General features: G+C 37.5%; 1 protein-coding gene and 1 long non-coding RNA gene across 2 annotated transcripts in view; one reads left to right on the top strand and one right to left on the bottom strand.

The window, feature by feature from the left end:
* LOC115612715 (connector enhancer of kinase suppressor of ras 2-like) overlaps positions 1-20,228 on the top strand; it is a 190,965-nt gene extending 170,737 nt beyond the window's left edge. Inside the window, exons 20-24 of the mRNA XM_030497350.2 lie at positions 9,779-9,849; positions 10,593-10,696; positions 12,107-12,614; positions 12,925-13,124; positions 13,513-20,228. Coding sequence (XP_030353210.1) covers positions 9,779-9,849; positions 10,593-10,696; positions 12,107-12,614; positions 12,925-13,124; positions 13,513-13,728 — 1,099 coding nt within the window. The 3' untranslated portion in view covers positions 13,729-20,228. The remainder of the gene's footprint in view (positions 1-9,778; positions 9,850-10,592; positions 10,697-12,106; positions 12,615-12,924; positions 13,125-13,512) is intronic.
* LOC115612716 lies at positions 1,680-20,729 on the bottom strand. Its single transcript, XR_003993124.1, has 3 exons — positions 20,646-20,729; positions 16,426-16,431; positions 1,680-1,689 (listed from the first exon to the last, which is right to left on the bottom strand). It is a non-coding gene; the product is annotated as an uncharacterized LOC115612716 (long non-coding RNA).
* Between the last annotated feature and the right edge of the window lie 245 nt (positions 20,730-20,974).

Here is a 20,974-nt window from a genome sequence, read left to right as displayed (position 1 = left end):
CAGAGTCAAATGTTCTACCTCCTCCTGTTAATTCAGTAATTTGTTTATTCCCAGCTGAGGTAAAAAGCAAGGACACATGGGACAATGTTACCGTATTCTGAAGCCTTAAATCTTTCCTCGCATAGACTGCTCAACTTTGAGATTTACTTAGATTTTTCTGTTCACAAACTTAGAAAGACAGAACTACTTTAGAATGCAGCTGGATCTTTTTCTTTGGAATACTAATGTCTAAAAATTATTTTTAAATGGAGCATTTGTATTCTGTGGCTTACATGGCCCTTCAGGAAATAGTGTATTGATGTGTAAGATTGGCTGTATTGAAAGAGTTGAGGCCAGTTCATCATCCGCTGATGAGGATGATGCTAAGGAACAGTTATCAGGAGTATTTCATTGTGGCTAGCTGTCATTTTTAGGATATAAATTTGCTGAAACTTATTTTCTCCAATGTTAATAATGTTCCATTGTTCATTTATGTAATGTGGCTGAGATTTCTTTGGTCCAAAACTGAAGTGAGGATGTTCTGCTATTTTTAACCATGCATTGTCCCTCCCTTGATTTTAGCTACTTTGATAGCTATCATTTGCTGAAGTGCAATTGATCATGTCTTTCTATTATACCATAAAATGCTCTGACTCAAGGAGTCTTGACATACATTCGATAAACTGCTCTTACAATATTAATTCATTTTTCTGTGGGGAGCCAAAGAGGTCGTCTTTATGAGAGTTTACAGTCTTCGTTGGGAAGGTGCCAGGATTTATCTTCATATCATGCTATCATTTCGTATCATTTAGTTTGGAATTTATGAGAGCCTTTTCCCTGACTTTTGGGGTCTGATTCCCATGGGAGAAGACAAAGAGCGAACTCCCCTTGAAGAACTTTTTGCACTATTTTTCCTTCAGAAATGCTGTTCTTGTAGAGTAATGGTAATTCATTCCCTAACCCAAATTACTGTGCTGCCTCTGTAAAATCCTGGGGCATCCCTTGCAGCTTTTAAATGCTTCCTGGAATTCCTTCTTCAAGATATCCTGTGTGAAATTTGAAATGAGTAAACAAGATTCATAGATGAAAAATGCACTCGAAATACTAATTTCACACATCTCTCTTTTCCCAGCAAATTGCTAGCCATGTAATCTGAGGAAAAAGGGCATCTTATACTCCTGCTGTCACCACAAAATCTAACTGGATTTTCTATGCTGATGGAAGGGTAGATCTTTCACACTGAAAAGTAAAGGTGTTTTAATATGGAGAGGAACACAGAATCTCTTTATTCACTGTGTGGCGAACATATACCCTTTCTTCAACTGCATGTACCATCAGCTTTTGTTTTAAAAGCTGTTTTTAGAGTTTCTTACTTCACATTCACTGTTTAGTAATTTTTTCCACTCCTGAATATTTTAACGTGCCTTTATTACTGCATTGCTGTTGAAAGAATTGTATACCAATAGGTAGTAATTGATTTGTATGTAGCAGGTAGAGTCACTCTGTTGCAGCTGAATTTTGCCTGCTGTGTTGCATGGTGCAGACAGACTTTGGTTTGCAAAATTAATGCTCATGCTGTTTTGTCAGATCTTACATGAGTATAGTTGTGTTCTTAGAAATGAATTAATAATGAAATTGATGAGCTCATCTTTTGCTTGCCATGGTCGCAGGGTGCTCCAAGCTTGTTAAAGGCGTTATTTCCCAGAAGTGCTTCATCTATTACTATACCATGCATAACCTGTTTATGGCTTTAATACTCCTAAGGAAATGAGCACTGAATTTAATATTCAGCTGTTTTACAATATCTACTTTATTTAAAACTTTCATGTGATTGAAGTGTGCACTGCAGTGCACTTAAAAATCTCCTTATGGACTCCAAATATTAAATTTAGAAAAGTTCCTATTTTATTCTGAATAATTTGATCACATTTGATTTAAATAACTGGGTTAACTTTGCAATTTTAATAACTCCCATAAACCTTTGCATTCATTCAAAAAATATAACAAATATCTGCTGCCCACTGAAACCAAGCAATGATTGATTTTGCAAGGGTTGCTCCCAATATTTTCCAAGTAAACAGCTGAAAGATTATAACACAGTATTTCTCTTAAAAAGAAACTCTATGAAAATTGAAGTATTCTGAATTAAATCTCTATTGATCATAGGTAAATTTCAGGGTGCATATCCTTTGATTTTTGTGTATGGAATATAACCAAGCAAATTACTCAAGGCTTTCCCTAAATCATCCTCTTATTGCTGAAGTTCACTCAGCTGTCTTCCTTAAATTTTGGGCATCTTAGTTTCTTTGACAGATCTTGGCCAAATCAGATGGTGGGCCAGTATTAATGCATCTTTTACAGTTTTAATTTGCTTTTAATCATCACTTACAAATAAGGTGACACCTAAGAAGATATCTTGGCAACTAAAAATTTCAGATGCGTGTTCCTGTTAGACATTGCCCATGTTAAACAAGAGTTCCTGGAGAAGTGAGCAGGAGAATAATCACGTCAGATCTGTCTGTCCTAATTTAACAGTTCTTTAACAAATAGAGCTGAATATGTTATTAAAGAGCTCTTGCTCCCCAGTTTCTTACCCAGTGAAAAGCAAGGAAATCATTCTGCAGAACATGAAAGGTACTTTCAAATAAAAATCCCTGAAATGGAGATCCCCAGTGGTGGTGTCAGCAAACATAAACAGCATGTTCTCCCCTTCTTCGTTTATGTTCCTATAAACTTGTTTGAAATCCAGGAAAAATAGTCCATGCCCAAGGCCACTTCAGTCCTCTAATTTAATGTTCGCACATAAAAGCTTGTAAGTTGCAGCACAAGTAAAGCAATTTTCTGATCAGAATTAGCTGCAGGCCCCAGAGACTGGGTTAAATCACTATGTATGTGGGAGTGAACAGTGCAATAGTAGAGCCGCCATGCTCCATCTGAGGAAAATACTACACTAAGAAGTACTAGTACATGGCTGTACATCTTCAAAATTGTAAGTCACCTAACTCCACCTTTCTGTGATTTATGGACTACTTACTACAGACCTGTGAACTACCATTTCCCACTTAATACAGTTCGAGAACCACTGGCTTATAGCATAGCTCTAAGGAGTTTGCAATACACAATTGCAATTATCCAATACACAATCCAAATTAGCATTCAGGTATGAATTTATCCCTAATGTGTGGGAGTTAGGATTTGCACTGGCTTTCTGTACTAGTTTATATTACAAAATTAACTTAATCAAATTCTGCTGTAAATAATATCATTGTGAATTGGTATAGTTCTTCTGGGAGTTAAACAGTTTAACTGCATTTAATATAGCAGATTTTGTGATTACAGTGGTGTACCTCTCAGTGATGAATGCACATGCATCGCAGTCACATATTGTGATGTTATACTGGAGATACTAAGTTAACTCTGCAACACCTAAAGTTTTTAGTAATGAAAATAAGTAATATATACATAATTAAATAAACCTGGCATTTAACAGTATTATTTGGCCTATGTGATCTGATTTCTTTAAGAATATGTGGAAGTAGAATTACATAATCTCACAAGTAAATCATCCCATCTCTTACAAAAAATTGCCCTTTAAAACCCCCAAAACCCCACCCATACCTTTTCAGACCATACTAAACTCAGTTCTCTTGCTCATAAAGAATGTTTCATGTCTCCAAAGCTTTCTTTTGGGTCAAGCATTTTTACAGCTTTACATCCCTTACTTGTACTTTAGTAAGAATGGTAGAAAATTATCTGGAGAATACTATGTGGCTGCACGTGCTGAAGGGTATATAATGTCACAGCCAGTGTAGGAAGCAGTGGGTGCATGCAGCAGCTAGTACTTGTCTTTAAGTGGATGCCCAAAAAGTTTGGTGAGTTACCCAGAGTATCATGGTAAATCCAATCATCCAAGGTTACAGCAGAGTAAAATCCAGTAGCTGCATTTGACTAATGAAGAAAATATCTTATTGTCATCTTAACAGAGTCCTTCAAGCAACAGCTTCACTACCTTTAAGTACCAGCCTTCTGACTACAAAGGCATAGTAGTGCAGTTGGCTGACAGGGTGAAGTTAAAAATCCTATCAAGTGCATGAAGCAGATGCACATGCACAGAGGCACAAACTGCCATGGTTCACTTCCCAGCTCTTAAGCTGTCTGGGGCTTTTTTCATATTTTTCAGCCTGACAAATCTAAGAAGACAATGCACGAAACAAGATCAACAGAGTCATGTCAAAGGATTAAATTAGAAAGTACTTGCAGTTTAGCCATGAATGATTTCACTTAACAAATTCCAGCAACTGTGACAAATACAATAGTAGAAACACAGGCTGCTAAGAGTTGATATGTTTGGAGAGATGAGCTCATTGAGAAGACTCTGCTTAGTATTCACTGTGAGACATCAGTTACATTTTGGGGCTTCTTTTTGTGTTGAGGAAAATCAAGGCATCATTTTAGCCATACCTACTACAGGAACCTTTATTCCCTTACATGAATGTATTAACTGTATAACCTTAGAAAATAGTGAAAATAATGTACCTTAGGAACCAACATGGGAAACTTACTGATTTCTTTTTTAGGTGTCCAGTAAGAAAGACTGGTCAGGAAGAAGCCAGCATAGCAAGTACAAAAACAATTAATCAGTTTAAAACTATAATTCTCTATTACAAAGAATTGAATTCTGGAATCCAATTATCCCCCCCATGTAAAAAAAATAAAAAACATAATACAAAGTTTTTAATCGGAAATTAAATATAAATTGCAGTGAATAAATTCTGTGTATGAAATAAATAGTTCAAGGGAATCTATACTTTAATAGACTTAAAGATAACTTGATTAAGTCAAATTTAACTTTCACTTTAGTTTTGGTTTTTTCCTTTTAACCAAATAATGTGAAGTGTAGGTGCAATCTCAAAAGTGATGAAAGATATATTCCTGCACTGAAACATGTATTACGCAAACCCAAGACAACATACAAGCGCAAGTATTAATTGATGAAAAGATGCAAGGAAGAAAGGAAATATAGAACTTTATTCTATCCTTCAATGTCTTGGTATTTCATTGGTTTCATTTTCAAGGGAACATTTAAGAGAAAGGTAATGAAAGTGGAAAGGCTTTCTCTTGATTTTACACCTTTTCAGGATATATCCTCTATTTACTTTTTCACTTGAATTAAATAGTTTCTTCTACATACCAGCCATCTTGTATATGCAAAAGTGTATCCGGCAATGAGGATATGAGCAAATAAAACTTACTTGAACCATAGAAACTCACTACTTCATGTCCTGTTCTCCAGGGATTTATGGAATGGTTTTAACTATAACCTTAAAAATTATAGACTTGCACCTCTTTTTTTAAAAAATGGTTACCCTCTTGCCTTTGGTTTTCATTCTCCTGCACTAAATGTAATTGTTCTCTCAGATTTATCATAACTGAGATTGTCCAAGTTGTTCTAGTTTTTTTACTTGTGCTATTTTACTCTAAGCTGTAGAAGGGAATAGCCAAGTGGGTAAAGTGTGATGCCACTATGGAAACTATCATTGCCTTCAGTCCCAGAACCTCACACTGACCTTGGGCTGGCTCATCTCCACACTCGGCAGGAGTAAATTGTAACAGTCAGTAAACAGAATCTTCCTGCATTTGTACAATGAATAGTGGCTTGCTCTCATTTTCAATACAGTGTATTAGGAGAGTGAAGCTATGCAAAATTGTTTCCCCAGTTCTTTGGTCCCCTTCAACATTTTCCAGTGTTTTCATCAGATGACCAGAAAGAGAATGAGTTCCTGACTCCTGACAATTCAGGGCATTTCAAGCATGACTCACTCTTCAGTACCAAGTTTTGATTATTGCAACAGCTACTCAGTTCGTCATTGCCCTCAGTGCCTTTGTAATCATCGCTTTCCAGGCCTGGGGGTAGAATCAGACTCTCAGAAGACACCCTAGGCTGTAATCCCCTGGTACTAACCAGAATTATCTCAGTAAATTTAACTTCCTACCATGCAACTCTACTTTATCCCAAAGCAATGACAACAGTGCCTGCTTGTAATCAACAGAATTAATTAAAGTCAACTCTAATTTGTTAAGAATTTAAACCATTGAGACAAACTACAAAACTTTTTTGTGTATTTAGATGACAACACTTGAGGCTTATCTTTTCCTGCATTTGGTTCAGTAAGGTGCAGTCAATAAAAAACAATTAATACGCTTCTTGGTCCCTTGTAAGTTGTTACAATGTACCTCAATGAGATAGATATCACATCTTATAGAGATGTTGTACAATATTGAAGGTAAAATGTTGCAGCAAAGTATCCTTGGGATGTTTCGTACAGCTCCATGCCATCACAACTGATTTCTATCTAGAATGCAAACCCTGTGGTTCTTTGAGTGACTTACTTAGTGAAAAATGCTGTTTAAGTTGTTTAATTATCAAAAGAAAAAAGTTGAAATTATCAAAGAAAAAAGGCAGAGTTTTGGGGGAAGAGGAGTCCAACTTTCTGTGTCAGGGGGCCAAGATATATAGAGAAGTGCATGCAAGACTGCTGTGCATGTACCTGCCAGAATATCTCATATCTTTTTGTGATCACATGAAGTTCAAAGAGCTATTAGGGGTATAGCTATATAAACCAAATTAGACAAATGATCTCTTGGGGTTTTTTCACTATAGCTGTTTGTCAGGTGTAGCGCACAGTCTTGCATTGCATGACCTTCAATTAAGCACACAATCATCTACCCCTTAGAGAGTCCAGTGCTGACACATTCTCCGGTTGCCTTCCTGAAACCTGACAGTTGCCTGCAAGGCTTTCAGTGAAGAGTTCAGAACCAAATAGCTGAGTTTCCAAGCTTTTCACGGAGAACTTTTTATAACCTTGACTGCGTGTTTTCTTAAAAATGGAAGTGGTTTGCTCATCAAGTAAATTCATCAAGTTTACATAGCTTTCCTTTTGAACTGAGCTTGCATTTCCTTGGAAAAAAAAAGTGTTAACTGTAAGAAAAGGATGTGTAATCTCAGCACTTCTATAACTCCTGATTAACCTCGAAAACATTCACCCATGCTTTTTTGAAAAACACAAAACCTCAAATTGAGATTCTTTTTCTTTTATCAGAAGAGATTTTATCATTATAAGCCGCTGAATGTCATCAGATAACCCTTTTTGTTGTCTTGACAAAGAGCTAACTCTAAATTGTGGTAAATGAGGTAAGAAAGTACTTGTAATTATAGCTGGGGATCTTCTGGCCCTTTGGAAGAGAAAAATCTGAGCAGTCTTAGAAAAGTTACATTGGAGACCATATGAATAAAGCTGATACTCTGAGTATGCTAAGAATACCCATGTTCTCTTGAAGGTTAATATTAACACTTCGACTTTTATCTGTACATGCTTCCAAGATTTAAAAACCTCAAATTAACAATGAGCAACAAGATAAATCTGGCAAGAAATATAAGACAATATAAATTTCCATGCACTGACCACCAAAACAGCTGAATCTGCTTTAACTTTGAAAATGGTAATGAGTCTTCATTTATCACTGGTGCTTAAGCAGAACCTTAGTTGAAGCTGCTGAGGCATTTTGCTTAATTGCCAAAGGCATATGGTAAAGAATGACTAAAACTATTCTGTTCCAACACTAATGAGTTTAGAAATTCAGGAACAACAGTTGAAAAAATAGTGAATACAAATGCTTAATAATGAGCAGGGGTATGATGTCATTTCAATTACTGCAATAAAGAATATGCCTTTCAAGAGAATGTCAAGTGATCAGCATGCTGTTTGTGGAATGAAATTATGCTGGTGAGCGCTGTAGAAAAGCTTTTCTGCAAACCTGTTAATCCACTTGCAATTTACTTCCTTTGTGATAAAGATAAGTTATTGACATGCCGATGCAAACAATGTCTCTGTAAGCAGTTCTAACCCTGCCCTTGTGAAAACTAATCAGCATTTCCATTTTTATTTCCAATCTGCTCACTTCCGTTTTAATACTGAAATGCAAAACAACATTATTGTACAATCTTTATATTTTCATAGTTTTGCAAGTAAATTAAACTCTACAACAATTCCTTGTAAGAAGTAAATGTCATTGTCCCCTTTGGATACTTATGAAAGTCATAAGATATGTACAACGAGTTGCTGAAGGCCATGCAATGAGTCAGTGTTATATCCAATATTACAGATTAAGATCATTGCTCTGAGCAACTGCCGAGCGTTTCTTAGACCAGGAGATCAATAGATGCTGAACTATGAGCTATTTTTAGTGGAGAGTTCACTCTTCCTTCATTTCTTGTCTCCCTACTGTGTATGCCATCTTCCATATACTGTACTATTGAAACAGTAACACATTCACATATACCCTTAGAAGCTTTTTTCTGTTCTAGTATAAGTGGGAAAGAATTACACTGAATAGTTTTCTTGTTTTAAACTGCAAAAAACTTGCCCTTATACTATGTGTTGCTTGCTTATGTCTGTCTTGAAGCTTTTGAAAGATGTTTTTGTCATTATAAGATTCATTAACAAAGAACATAATTATTAACAAATTTTGTGTTGCAATGTTAAGGAAAAAGAGCTGCTTCTGGAGATCACTTACGTGCAATATACTAGGAAATGGATAACATAGTAAATAATGTAGTCACTGAGAAGGGAACACTTAAGAATGCATCCCCATCATTACAGATATCTATTAATAGGGCTTTTTTCTTTGGTTATATTTCCGTGTTGATGAAAATAAGGTGATTCTTGATTTTCCATTTGCTTAACATTAAGAAGTGATTTTCCTCTCTGTGTGTTCATTTCCTTTTCTACTGTCTTTCAATTATATATTGTATAAACATCCAGTAATCTTATGTAAAGAAAACTCTGAAGGTATTTTCCCCCAAATATACTATAATATTTTCTTACTGAAACAAAGAATCTTATTTTTTCCCAAGCTGATTAATTTTAGGACAAAGAAAGAATCCAGAACATCGAATATAGAATGCAAATATTGAAGTACTTTCAATACACCAACTCTTCTTTCAGAAACTTAAGATTTCGCATTAAAAAAAAATCAAAGGAAAATAATGTTGATATCACAGCTCAACAAGCCTAGACATTTACATCACCAGTATCATGCAAATAACCAGTGGAATACTGTCACTGTCTGGTTTAGTTTTTTGATTATAGAAATTTAATACAACTTATTTCCTAATACAGATCTTCATACAATTATCTTCATAACTCTGTTTTATTTGATAGCATTTTCACAATTCAGGTTAGATTCCTGAAATTAACAGAAGTAGCAATCAGAATAATAGCGACATGCTCCTTTACGCAATGTCCCTGGAAACCATTCCACACAAACAGTTTGCAGATGCAGCTTAGAGAGGATTTGAGTCTGCTTAAGGTGGAGACCAAGCTGGATGCTCTTGGTTCTACACAGACTATTCTAAACTTTCATTCAGTGACTCTACGTTAGCATGTTAGTATGTACGCTTTACATTGTCTTGATGATGTAAGGAAGATTTGATGTCATGATTCTTCAGTTTTCTATGCAACAGAATAAAATGTAATGAGTCTGATACTCCACTCGACACACATCCTCCAGCAGATGTGAACAGAAGCCCAGAGGTACATCTGCATTGTACTCGAACTGGAACATCCCTCACTTGAAATAATTAACCACTGAACACAGCTGAATCATGATTTTAGCAGTGTTCAATTTCTGGGCTAAGCATTGTCTCTGACTTTTCCAAATGTTAAGAATGTGTGTGCCCTCAGATTTACACTAGATGTTCCTTTTAAGTATCTCTCTTACTCGTTTTTTATTCTATTAGATGGATGAATCGTTTGGGTCTCGCAGCAATTGGTTACACACCTGATGACAAGGATATTCATCCAGACGAAGGTAATGCTTCAGATATTATAATTGGGAGCAAAAAGCAGAGAGTACGTATCTGTTCATTATTTGAACAAAGTTGGAGATGTCATAGCTGTCTTCTTTATTAACCATATTTTTTTTAAAATCAATTTTCATAAGAATCCCTATCCTTGCAGCACTGTATTTATTGGTGCCACCACCAGAGAAAAGAAAATCCTGAGTAAAAATATTTAAAACTATTTAAAACCGGCAATAAAGAGAATGCAAGGTTGAGGGTTAGGTGTGACCTCCTCAATCACAGCCATCAGGTTTGCTTATTACCTTGGAGCAAGTGAAGACATCACAAGCACATGTCACTATGCTTTAGAATTGTTTTTGCATCTCCTGAGCTCAGGTACCAGCCTTGCCTTTTTCACCATCACCCATGGTGGAACTAGTTACGCTAAGATAAGTAAATGAAGTGTTGAGGCTCAGCTTTACTTTGGCATCTAGAATGAAGTTTCTCTTTGAAAGTCTGTGATCAGAAGCTGGTTTTTACATATGGTGGTAGTTAGCTGCCTATCCTGCTTTCTGTAAAGCTATCCTAACACCTTTGATGGTGGTTTTACATGTCGATGTGCCAGACATTTTCACAAGTCTGTTCTTTAGTGACTGCCAAGCACCTAGGTGACTGTGAAATGTTTACCTTTGCATGGTAATGGTATTCTTAATATGTGGGACTCACTTTCTTGTGGAAAAGCACATGAGTGAAACCTGGAATGCTTTGCTAGCAGATTACTGGAGTGAAAGTGACCAGGATGACATCGACGGCTCTTTGACCCTGAAGCAGGAAGGCTCTTCAACACTGTGTGACAGCTATCATCGAACACCTTCAGTGAGTTATAAATACTGCATTTGGCAGCAGGTCACCAAAAAATGTGTGTGCCTTGATTTGCATTTTCCTTGGTTTGGAATACTTAATTGCCATTAAGGCAGAACAAAGATGAATCTCACTGTAAGAATGAAATTACTGGTGTTGATCATAAACTAAGACCCAGATGTTTCCATAACAAGTCGATTGCAAAAAAAGGTGTGGTAAATGTCTCCTTACACAGATATGTCACCAGACGGTGAATGTGACCTTTATAGGATTTGGGAGACTACACCTACTAATAGTCAAATGTTGACTTTACTGCAGAATATCAAAAGAATGTGGTGAATGGGATATTTTGTATTACTGAGACTGTTTTCCGAGTATGAATATTGGATACCAGATGCTAGAGATTAAGATAGATCACATTCATGAGTGATCCTGTTTTAGTACAAACATATTTTTAAGAAACATCTTTAGAGGCAAGAGCTTATTTAAAATATGAAGCATTGCATACAATACCATAGTAGTGACAGTATTTTCTGCTAGTGTCATAAGATGTTAAGGAGCTGACAAAAGTACTTCAAAATGTTGTGTTCAGACAGGTTTTGATAACTGAGGCAAAAAAACATTTTGTATATGAAGAGGCTCTAGCAGCAAATAAGAACATTTCTATTACATGGAACATAGGCTGTGATAATTACTCTGTATTTCTGAGTGCAGATAGGACTGTTCTCTATTTTTCTTTCAGATTTTTCTTCAGCGTGAATGACACGATCCTCACACAGCCAGAACCAAAGAAAGAGTGACAGAGACAACAGCATCACATGGGTGAAGTTCAGACTGATTTTCACCCATGTGATGCTGTTTTATCAACTGAGATACAGGTTAAGCCCCTCCCTTTCTCTTTTTCCACATTTTTGCCTTTCTCTTTGTTTTTGAATTAAAATTATGTGCAGACCCAGCAGAATTAACTGAAATAATTTGAGAATTCAGCAGTCCCCCTGGGTGCTGAAGTTGTTTTGGGGTTTTTTCCTATTTGGCTGGATACTTATTCCCTAAAATAAAGAAATCCAATTCTTTTGAGGTTTCTTTTGAGGACTTTCTTGTCTTCACAGCACACTGCTGGACTGAGCACAAATTGGATGGGTCTTCAGGAAATCTGTACCAGTATTATACTGTTCTTTCCAGCAGGAGTTGCTCATGGGCAGAGAATGTGTAAAACAAGAATAGGGAGTGGTTAAACATAGCACTGGCATAAAGGTTCTCACTGCTAATTATGTTCTGTTTACAGAGGTTCATATTATGACATATCAAAAGACACACATCAGACCATTTTATTGGTGTACATCATACAATGTTCTACACTACAGTAATTTTCTTGGGTCTGTTCAGAATATTGGTTTATCGTTGGGTGCTTTTCTGTCTCTTCAGGTGAATTCTTCAAGTCCCTTCCCTGAAGCCAAACATGGTCGACACTTTTCAAGTGAATCAACATATTCTCATTCTTCTGCTGAGGATTCTCGCCAAGATGTAGCAGGAAGCACTCACTCATCGGGATGCAGACCTCCCTACCGAGAGAGACGCTCATGGCAGGATCTGATAGAGACTCCACTAACCAGTTCAGGGCTCCATTTTCTCCAGACTGTTCCTCCTGATGCAGAGTACATGAGTGGCCGGCCTGGAATGTCACCAGACAGACGAAGACAAGCAACACTACCAGTACAGAGACGACATAATTATGAGCAGGATGGGCCTTTCCCTTTGGTGGAATGTCAAAGAGGACATAGCTCTCACAGCAGGCCACAGAAGCAACGTAGTCAAAGCCTTCCCCGAAACAGAGATGTGAGGGGTAAGGGCCATGCAAAGTCCATAGAAGGAACAGATGACAAGCTAGAAGAGAAAGCTCCTATTAGAAGACATAATAGTTTCTGTGCAGAAGGTAAGCTTTTGCAGATGTTCTGATCCTCTTTACTGCTGTTGAAAGCCAGAGCAATATTGCCATTACTCTCAGCAAGGTTTTTGTGGTTGAACACTTATATGTTGGCAAATACATATAACAGGAGTTTGTACTTGAAATGCTTGGATGTAGTGCTAAGAATATAGCTTTGGTGCTGATCAAAATGTTCTTGTTTTAGCAAAACAAAAATTAGAGGACTGTGTTATGCATGAATTTGCAGTAATGCTTGCTGGTTTTAGAAACTTCACCTGAATCATTAGATTTGTTATTAAGTTCCTTTACTTTCTTTCAGAAAATGTAAAAGAAATTGGAGAAAATACAGATGGTCTGCAAGAGCTATACAAATCTCTGGAACAAGCCAGTCTGTCAGCTTTTGGAGAGCAGCGTCCTTCCACCAAGCAGGAGTTCCACAAGTCTTTCGTAAAGCGATGTAACGATCCAGTTATCAATGAAAAGCTTCACCACATCAGAGTTCTCAAGAGCACTTTAAAAGTAAGGCTTTATCACTAATTTTGTGTATAAGCAACATAAACCAGTAGAAGTATAATCTCTTAATGTTTTCCATGGATGAGGCTTTCTTTGTAGCTTCAGAATAAAGTTCCAAAGAAATGAAAAATACTTGAAAGCAAACTGTTCCAGCTTAAGGAAATAAATAAGTAAATAATTCCCAGTCTTTACAGGCATGTTGTAGAAAGTGCCAAGGACTGAGTTCTCACAGTTTAAGCTGTAATTGTTCCTGAATATAGGTAAAAGTTTCACATGTCCATAGCAGTTTCCCTAACCCTTTGCATTAAAATGAAAGAAGAAATAAAGCGACAAAATACAAAATGTGGCGTAAGTTTCATTTTGACATGTACTGTGTCTTTCTGGAATTTGATAGGCGAAGGAAGGGGACCTTACAGTTATCAACAGTCTTCTGGATGATCCCAACATAACATCAAAGAAGTTTAAAGATTGGAAACTAAAGAACTATGAGTTTTTCCTGGACATTTGTGAGTACAGTGCTGCTGTGAAATCTCAAAACGGAGCCTCTGAAATTGCAGCCTCAGCACCAATGCTGACACATACACACTCCTTCATTGAAACTCATGTGTGACAGGACTTATACCCTGAATAATTGCTGGGTGCCATGGAAAATTGAATTAGACAAACAGTGTAATATTTATTGATAATGTACTCAGCAGTACTGTAAATAAGTTGGATAAGAGAATAGTGCCACAGGATGCCTACTACATTGCATGATAAGACAATAATATCCTTTATTAATTTTTTCCATTTGCTATTATCAACCGATGTCCGTATCAAGCTCTGCATTAGAAAGAAGCAGTGCAGAAGTGTAACTGAAAATAAATACCAGTATATTTAAAGTACTGTACTAAAACTAAGCTTCTAGTACGAGCTCCTACGATCATTTTATATATTTAGATATATATCAAGACATATCTATGTATATAAAATGTAACACAGTAGTTGACATTACTTTTAAAATGCCCTAAAGTTCACATTTTCACACATTCTTTCTTGAGAAAAGTACAAAATGAAAACATCAACACACTGGCCACTCTTAGAGATGAATGTTTATTTTTGCAACATTTCCAGGTAGTGACCATCTTTGCAAATAAAAGGACAGAGTTATCAAAATGTAAACTCAATCCCTATAGTGTGCCTTAAAATGTACACTGTACATCTAGCAAATAGATCCCAGTCTGGCCCTATGGGCATACTGTACATGCCATTTAGGTACTGTGTTTGAAACATACTGTGACTGCCTTTAAAATGAAAGAATATAAGCAAGCAGGTATGGCACAGAGATTAAGATACGAGTAGAACAATGTTGGTTGTTCACTAATGCTGCAACTTAAACTGATTTTAATATAATTTGAAGTGTTTCATGGTGAAAGAAAAAGCATCTGCGCTGAATATGCTACATACTGCAGGTTTTCATAGTTTCTTCACTGTGAATTTAAGTGACACGTGACTGTGAGTCACAGAATTCTAAAAAGCATGCTTCAAGGATGAGAATTAAGTTTAAAAAACTCCTGAACTAATCAATTAAACTGTAATAGACTGACACCTAGAGCTGAGAAAATGATTCAAAATGATATAATGTCTGGCAATAATTTTTAACTGTTAGTAGTACATTAGCAAGTGGGTGAAGTTATTCAATACATCATTTGAAGACCAATCTGTATTGATTGGTTTGGGAAGACACACAAGTCACATAGTGTATTTCACTTCCTTGCCTGGATGAGAATGATTTCTAAGGATCAGATTTTGGAGAAAATACTTCTATTCTTCAAAAAAGATAAAAGGAACAAAAAAATAAATTGCTCTATGTTCAGTAGCATTTACTGAACATAAATTCCTAACACCCATTCACAATTTTCTTTGACTATGCTTGCTAGAATATTTCTAAAAAGCAGAACAAAGGGGATGTGAATTCAGCTGGCGTCATTTCACTTAAACACAGGTATTCACTGATAATCTTTTCATGAGATAAATGCAGTTGTCTCTTGCACATCAAGAACTGCAAACTCTATACAGTTCAATATAATATAGGAAAAAACATTACCTTAATGAGGTCCTGCTGTCCAGGAAGAGATCTAATTATTCAAGAAGCCTGAACTGGGTGAAGGTATCTTGTTGCTTAGTTCAGTCTCCACAAAGCAGCTGTTGTGGGCTGATCCTAGCTGGCCACCAGATGTCCATCAAGATGTACTCATTCCCCCTCCTCACTAGGACAGGAAGAGAAAATATCATGGAAAAGCTTGTGGGTTGAAAGAAAGACAGGGAGATCACTTACCATGGGCAAAACAGACTTGATCTGGAGAAAATTAATGTAATTTATTGCCACTTAAAAATACTGTTACCGTTTCCGGAGAAACTCTCTAAGACTCAATGTGGAGTTGTGGAAAACAACATTCTTTATTGCAGTGCTGGACTCACACGCGAATTGTTTCGCAAAGGTGAGCACACCCGTTACCTGCCAGCAGCAGCTATATATTGAGCATCCTCATGCATATTTACAGCTTTCCCAGGAAATTAGTTACATATTCATGATATTCCCAGGAACTAATTATAATATTTGCATCCTAATTACACCTGCACTTTCTTGCTGAGTGGGGGTCTCTGGTGGTTGCCGATAGTCTTCCTCACTGTGCTTACTGAATGACCTCAGTGCCTGCACATCCTCACAAGGTCCTAGTGCTGAGTTAGCAGTTGGTGTGTCCTTGCTTCTGTTCTGTTCCACGTTGGGCGCCACTCTGCTATCTTGAAGGCTGGCATCCTTGGTCTGATTTACTGTCTCCTTAGTTGTTATCAGTCCCCTGATGTTCCGTCCCCTGTCAGCCGAAACAAACACCATTAGAAAGATATATTTTCCTATGCTTAGTTAGAACTTTTTTCCTAACATACAACAACTACACAAAGAGATTGCTTTGATATGCTTTATTTACCTGGATCTTATTGAACTTAGCGTCTTCATTCAGAATTCCTGCAGGTAAAATATCCCTCAGTCAGCAGACTTCCTCTGTCACTCCACAAGCTTAGTCTTTTTGATACTGGCTGGTTTTCAATTATAACTGATTTAATGCTCCCCCTAAGCTACTCATTCCTCTCCTTTCTTAATACTATTCTGTATTCAGTGAGATTTGGGGTCTTTGAGAGCTATCTTAGCACCTGTCTTAGCAGCACAACTCAGAGACAACTGAGACCTTTTTCTTGGTTTCATCAATTTAAGTGAAAACTTTCCTGAGCTTACTCTAATTGATATGAACAAGAACCAAAGGAGGACAAGGTTCTCATAAGTCTGTATGTCCCCATTCTTTAACACAAGTAGCGTAGAAATGCTGGGCCCACACTCTGTGAAAGCACAGGTAGGATGACACACATCGTTTGCTGGATTGCATGGGGCATCTCTAACCGCCACTGCAAAGGAGGTTGCTTTACTTAACTGGCAAACCCCATCCTTCTGTTTTATCAGCTTCTAATACAGTCCTACGTCCCAAACATGAGCACTTCTTGAACTGCTTTACCTTTGCAAGGAAAGACTAATCAATTGCTACTCAGTGATTTTGGAGGATTAGATTTTCCATCTTTCCCAAGCAGGGAATTCTGAATATGCCAGTTAATACTCAGATCCAGACTGCTGTCTTTTAAGCTAGAAACATGGTGCACCACTTGCTTTTCCCAAGGAAACAGGAATGAATGTTGCAGAGAATTACTAGGTGTACATGGCCAGTTCACTTTATTCTTCCTTTCATCAGCAGTTATAGCCTTCCAGGCCAAAATACTCTCTGATCCCAGGTTTTGTGAGGGATAGTGAAGGTACTGTTGAAGGGGTTACTTTGCAGAGGCATTGGGAAGTGCTCAGCCTCAGCAAAAATTTTACAACTCTATTGCTGACCTTTAGAAGATTTCACTTTGAATGTTGTTAGGACTTCTGGAAGAAAAATGAAGAATCTGGTAGAAAGTGTCTAACTTAACACAAATCTGAGGAGAACGAAGAAGATTCTTGTACCTCTTATCTTTGTCTCAAGTAATACAGATCAGACCTAAGACTATCATATATCTTATTTGCCACATCCTTTCATCATGCAGTCTTACTTGTCTTCCAAAGTAATACAAGCATTCTTTCGTGCAAAAACCTAGCGGTACTTATGACCAAGGAGATATATCTGGGGGCTGTTTACACCCTGGTAAGCCTTGGCTGTCGGGCCCTCGAGGTGGAGCAGCTCTGCCAGGCAGAGGTAGTTTGAGGTATTTCACTAACCGTTCAGACAAATTCTTCATGCAATTGGAGTCAAAGTGCTTCAAAGGTGGGTTGTTTGAAACAGTCCTTGGCTAAGGCAAGATGCAGCACAATCATCTGCAATACCTGTCAGCTACCCCAGAACTGCAATGCAAAGGATGCCTCCCATACAATTTTATTTAGAGCTTCAACACTCAATCTGTTAGTGTTAGAGAATCCTGTGTCTCTGTAGAGATCCTGATTACTCTGGACCCAGTCCTGGAGAGATTCCTTAAGAAAAGGAGCACAGTCTGTTTGTATCACTGGGCCTCAGCCCTGAGAATGCCATTTATAGTACACCCAAGTTCCTGTAGTGTAACATTAGAGAAATAAGTGGTAACTTGGTCTCATAAAGGATTTTTAATTTCTCCTTAGTTTCCACAATATCCTTATTATGCATTTCTGGGAAAGGCAGAAGGGCACAGGTTACAGCAATGCCTTTTTGCTTGGAGTGCAGGTTTGTAGATTTTCCACACACCTTAGACCACTGAGCTCAAAATCTTGTTACAACACATCACCTTCCCTGTTGCCAAATGATGCTTATTTACCACTAGTACAAAAAAATTGGTACTAACAGGAATGACTGAAGATGCAATATTAGCTAATTAATTTATATTAAGTACTAAAAAGTTCTTGTTCTTCTAGAAAGTTTCCCTCATTAAAGCTAAGCTCCCATTACATGTAAGCATAATGTTGTACTTCTGACCAGCTCCATTCACTACTGTGTAGGCAGGCTACTAGTCTGGATATAACTAATGCATGAAGAAGCATTTTTCTATGGTTTACGGGTGATACCACACTTCCACGTTCAGAAGGAGTATTACAAATAATACTGTTCAAGCTTTTTTCAATTTTTGAGAGAGCTGATATGCTCCTGGGACCTGCACTTAATGAAAGTAGTAACAAAATTGAGACAGCTACCATCTGTCTTTATCTTCAGGAAAATAACCATATTCATTCTTAACGCAGGCCAGACAGATATGTCTTTTTTATCAAGCACATGTGTTAACAATGATAGTTCGGGACTTTGGTGTATGCATTAATGCTACTGTATGAGCAGTATTTGAAAGGAAGCAATGTTGTAAAACCTGATAAAATAGGCTGACAAACTGCTGTTTGACCAGCTAGGCCCTCTAGCTTCTGCCCTCATGCTTCTAGAATATTGTTCATCCCCAGGCATTGGTGAACGTATCAATACAGATCTTTTTACTGACTGGAAACATGTCTGTCTGAATGCTGCAGATCAAAGAAAGATGCCACATTAGTCGTGTTAACTATCTTGCTTTTTTCACTAGCAACCACAAAACAAATATGTCTTAACAAATCGTGTTCACTGGCCAAAATGCCAGGAAGACCCTGTTACCAGTTAAGACTTCTGTTTTACTGAGAAACAAGGATTTCAGCTGAAAAATCTGAAATGCAAACAGGTTAGGATATAAGAGAAATGCACTAGTATTAATAAACTTTTTACATTTGACACATACTGTATTACAAAGAAAATATCCTTGTAAGACCATTAATTGCTGGGCCATAGGTGACTTCCGTCTAGTTTACTAAAGTAGCTAATAAAACTTGTATAGAGCCTTTTTTAGATAACGCTTACATGTATGAAAATGTATGACACCCTTGTACTATGGCTTGCACTTTACTTGCATTAAACTGTGAAGTAGGCTGTAGTAATGTCTTTGTATATTCAGGGGTTGAAATACCAATGCACTAGAGTATCGTACTGCTGGTGTTCAACCTGTACTGTTAATTATATCTGAACATGCTGACAATGTGTGTTTTGAAAACCCCACTCACTTAAAATCTTTAGCAAATAATGCTATGGGGTCTCCATGGTCTTTGTTTCTTTGTAAATATAGACATTCTTACTGTTTCTGTAGCAATAGGAGATTATAAACCAAACTTTCACTAGGACTGTTTTCAATAACAAAAAAATCTATAGCGCCTTGTATAAAAATCATGGAGACTCCGTGACCTGTGGGTATTTTTTGTTTACAAGCAGTATGTATATATGTATTAGAGGCAGAACTGTTATTTATCACAAAGTTATGTTGTGGATGATTCTTTCTAAAATAAATATATGTTTTCTGTCATTATGAAAAACCAGTATTTTAGAGCCATCTTGAAAAGTTTGAAGTGTCCAAGCTTCAAATACGTGTAATCTTTCATGTTTCCACTTTGTTTTTGTAATCAGCTGTGAGATGAACTGAGAGGTGATGGTGAACCCCTGCCTGGCCAGGGAGACTGGCTGAGTTACATCGCAGCTCAGGAGCATTCTGCAACTTTTCTATCATCACCGTCTTGCTTAAGCACTTTTACGAGCAGATGCTGTCCAGATACCGTAAGTGAAGGCCCTCAGCTCATTGATGCTACAGAGAGAGAGGAAATGAACTGCTCTAGACCAATACAGGTAAAACTAGGTTTCAACCCCTGGATAACACAGTATTTCTTCAGTTTCACAACAGTATTTTTAATTTTATACTTGTCTATGTTGAGAGATGATCCAATAGTTTATATAGGCAATGAACGTTAGGTTTCTTTTTTCCCTCTTTTCAGATGAGTTCTGTGTGAATTACTGTAACCGGCTGCGTTTTTTCTATCACAGATTAACTTGTTAACTTTTTGTGTGTCTACAATGAAAATTTATGAATGGAAAACTTCACTGTGTGTTGCTCACTGGGCATATACCTCATGGTACATTGCACAGACGTGTAAGTTGTAAGTTGCACTGCAACATTAAAAAAAGGAACATATTGCTCTTTTTTCAAAGATATTAACTTATTTAAGAGATATAGTCTGTACATTATTAAAAAGAACATTTATTCTTCCTAAATTCAAACAAAGCTTTTGTTTCTGTGGGGGAGGGGAATGTTGTAAACTTCAGTTGTAAATTTGGACTTCAATAAACGAAATTCTCTGCACTTACATTTTGTGCTCACGTGCATGTGTGTGTCCTCCAACACCTGTAAGTTGGAGGAGTAATTATAGCCAGGCATCACACCTGGATTTGAGCTGGGAGACACAGAGCTTATGGCCAAGACATTCAAAGGGTGGTTACAACGAAGACTGAGACTCCCATTTTACAAGAGTCCCATGAGGAAGATGAGGGTCAATGGGCACAACTTACTGCTGGGGAGATTCCAACTGGACACAAGAGGTAAATTTTTCCCAATTAGAACACCCAGCCATTGGAATAACCTCCCCAGGAAAGTGGTGACTCCCCAGCACTGGATGCTGTTAAGATTTGGCCGGACAGGGTGCTGGCACATCCAGTCTAGGTCATGCTTGGCCTGGAAAGGTTGGACCAGATCATCCCTGCGGTCCCTTCAACGTGGGATTCGACGGTTCTGTGATCTCTCCCTTGGACCGACCGTGCCTCCTGCACCCCTCCAACAGCTCAAGCCGTGGCTGCTGCACATGAGCAGCCCCCAGAGAGCTTCCCTAGCCCTCTCCCTGGCCGGAGCAGATCAGCTCATGTGAGGTTTTCCCTCCGTTTCATGTTCTAAAACGGGGACATGTGGGATTTGCGCTTTTCTGACTAAACAGA

This window comes from Strigops habroptila, chromosome 9 (genome assembly GCF_004027225.2).
Source record: "Strigops habroptila isolate Jane chromosome 9, bStrHab1.2.pri, whole genome shotgun sequence".
Taxonomy (NCBI): Eukaryota; Metazoa; Chordata; class Aves; order Psittaciformes; family Psittacidae; genus Strigops; species Strigops habroptila.
The sequence above is the reverse complement of the archived record's forward strand: the minus strand, read 5'-3'. Positions and strand labels throughout refer to the sequence as shown.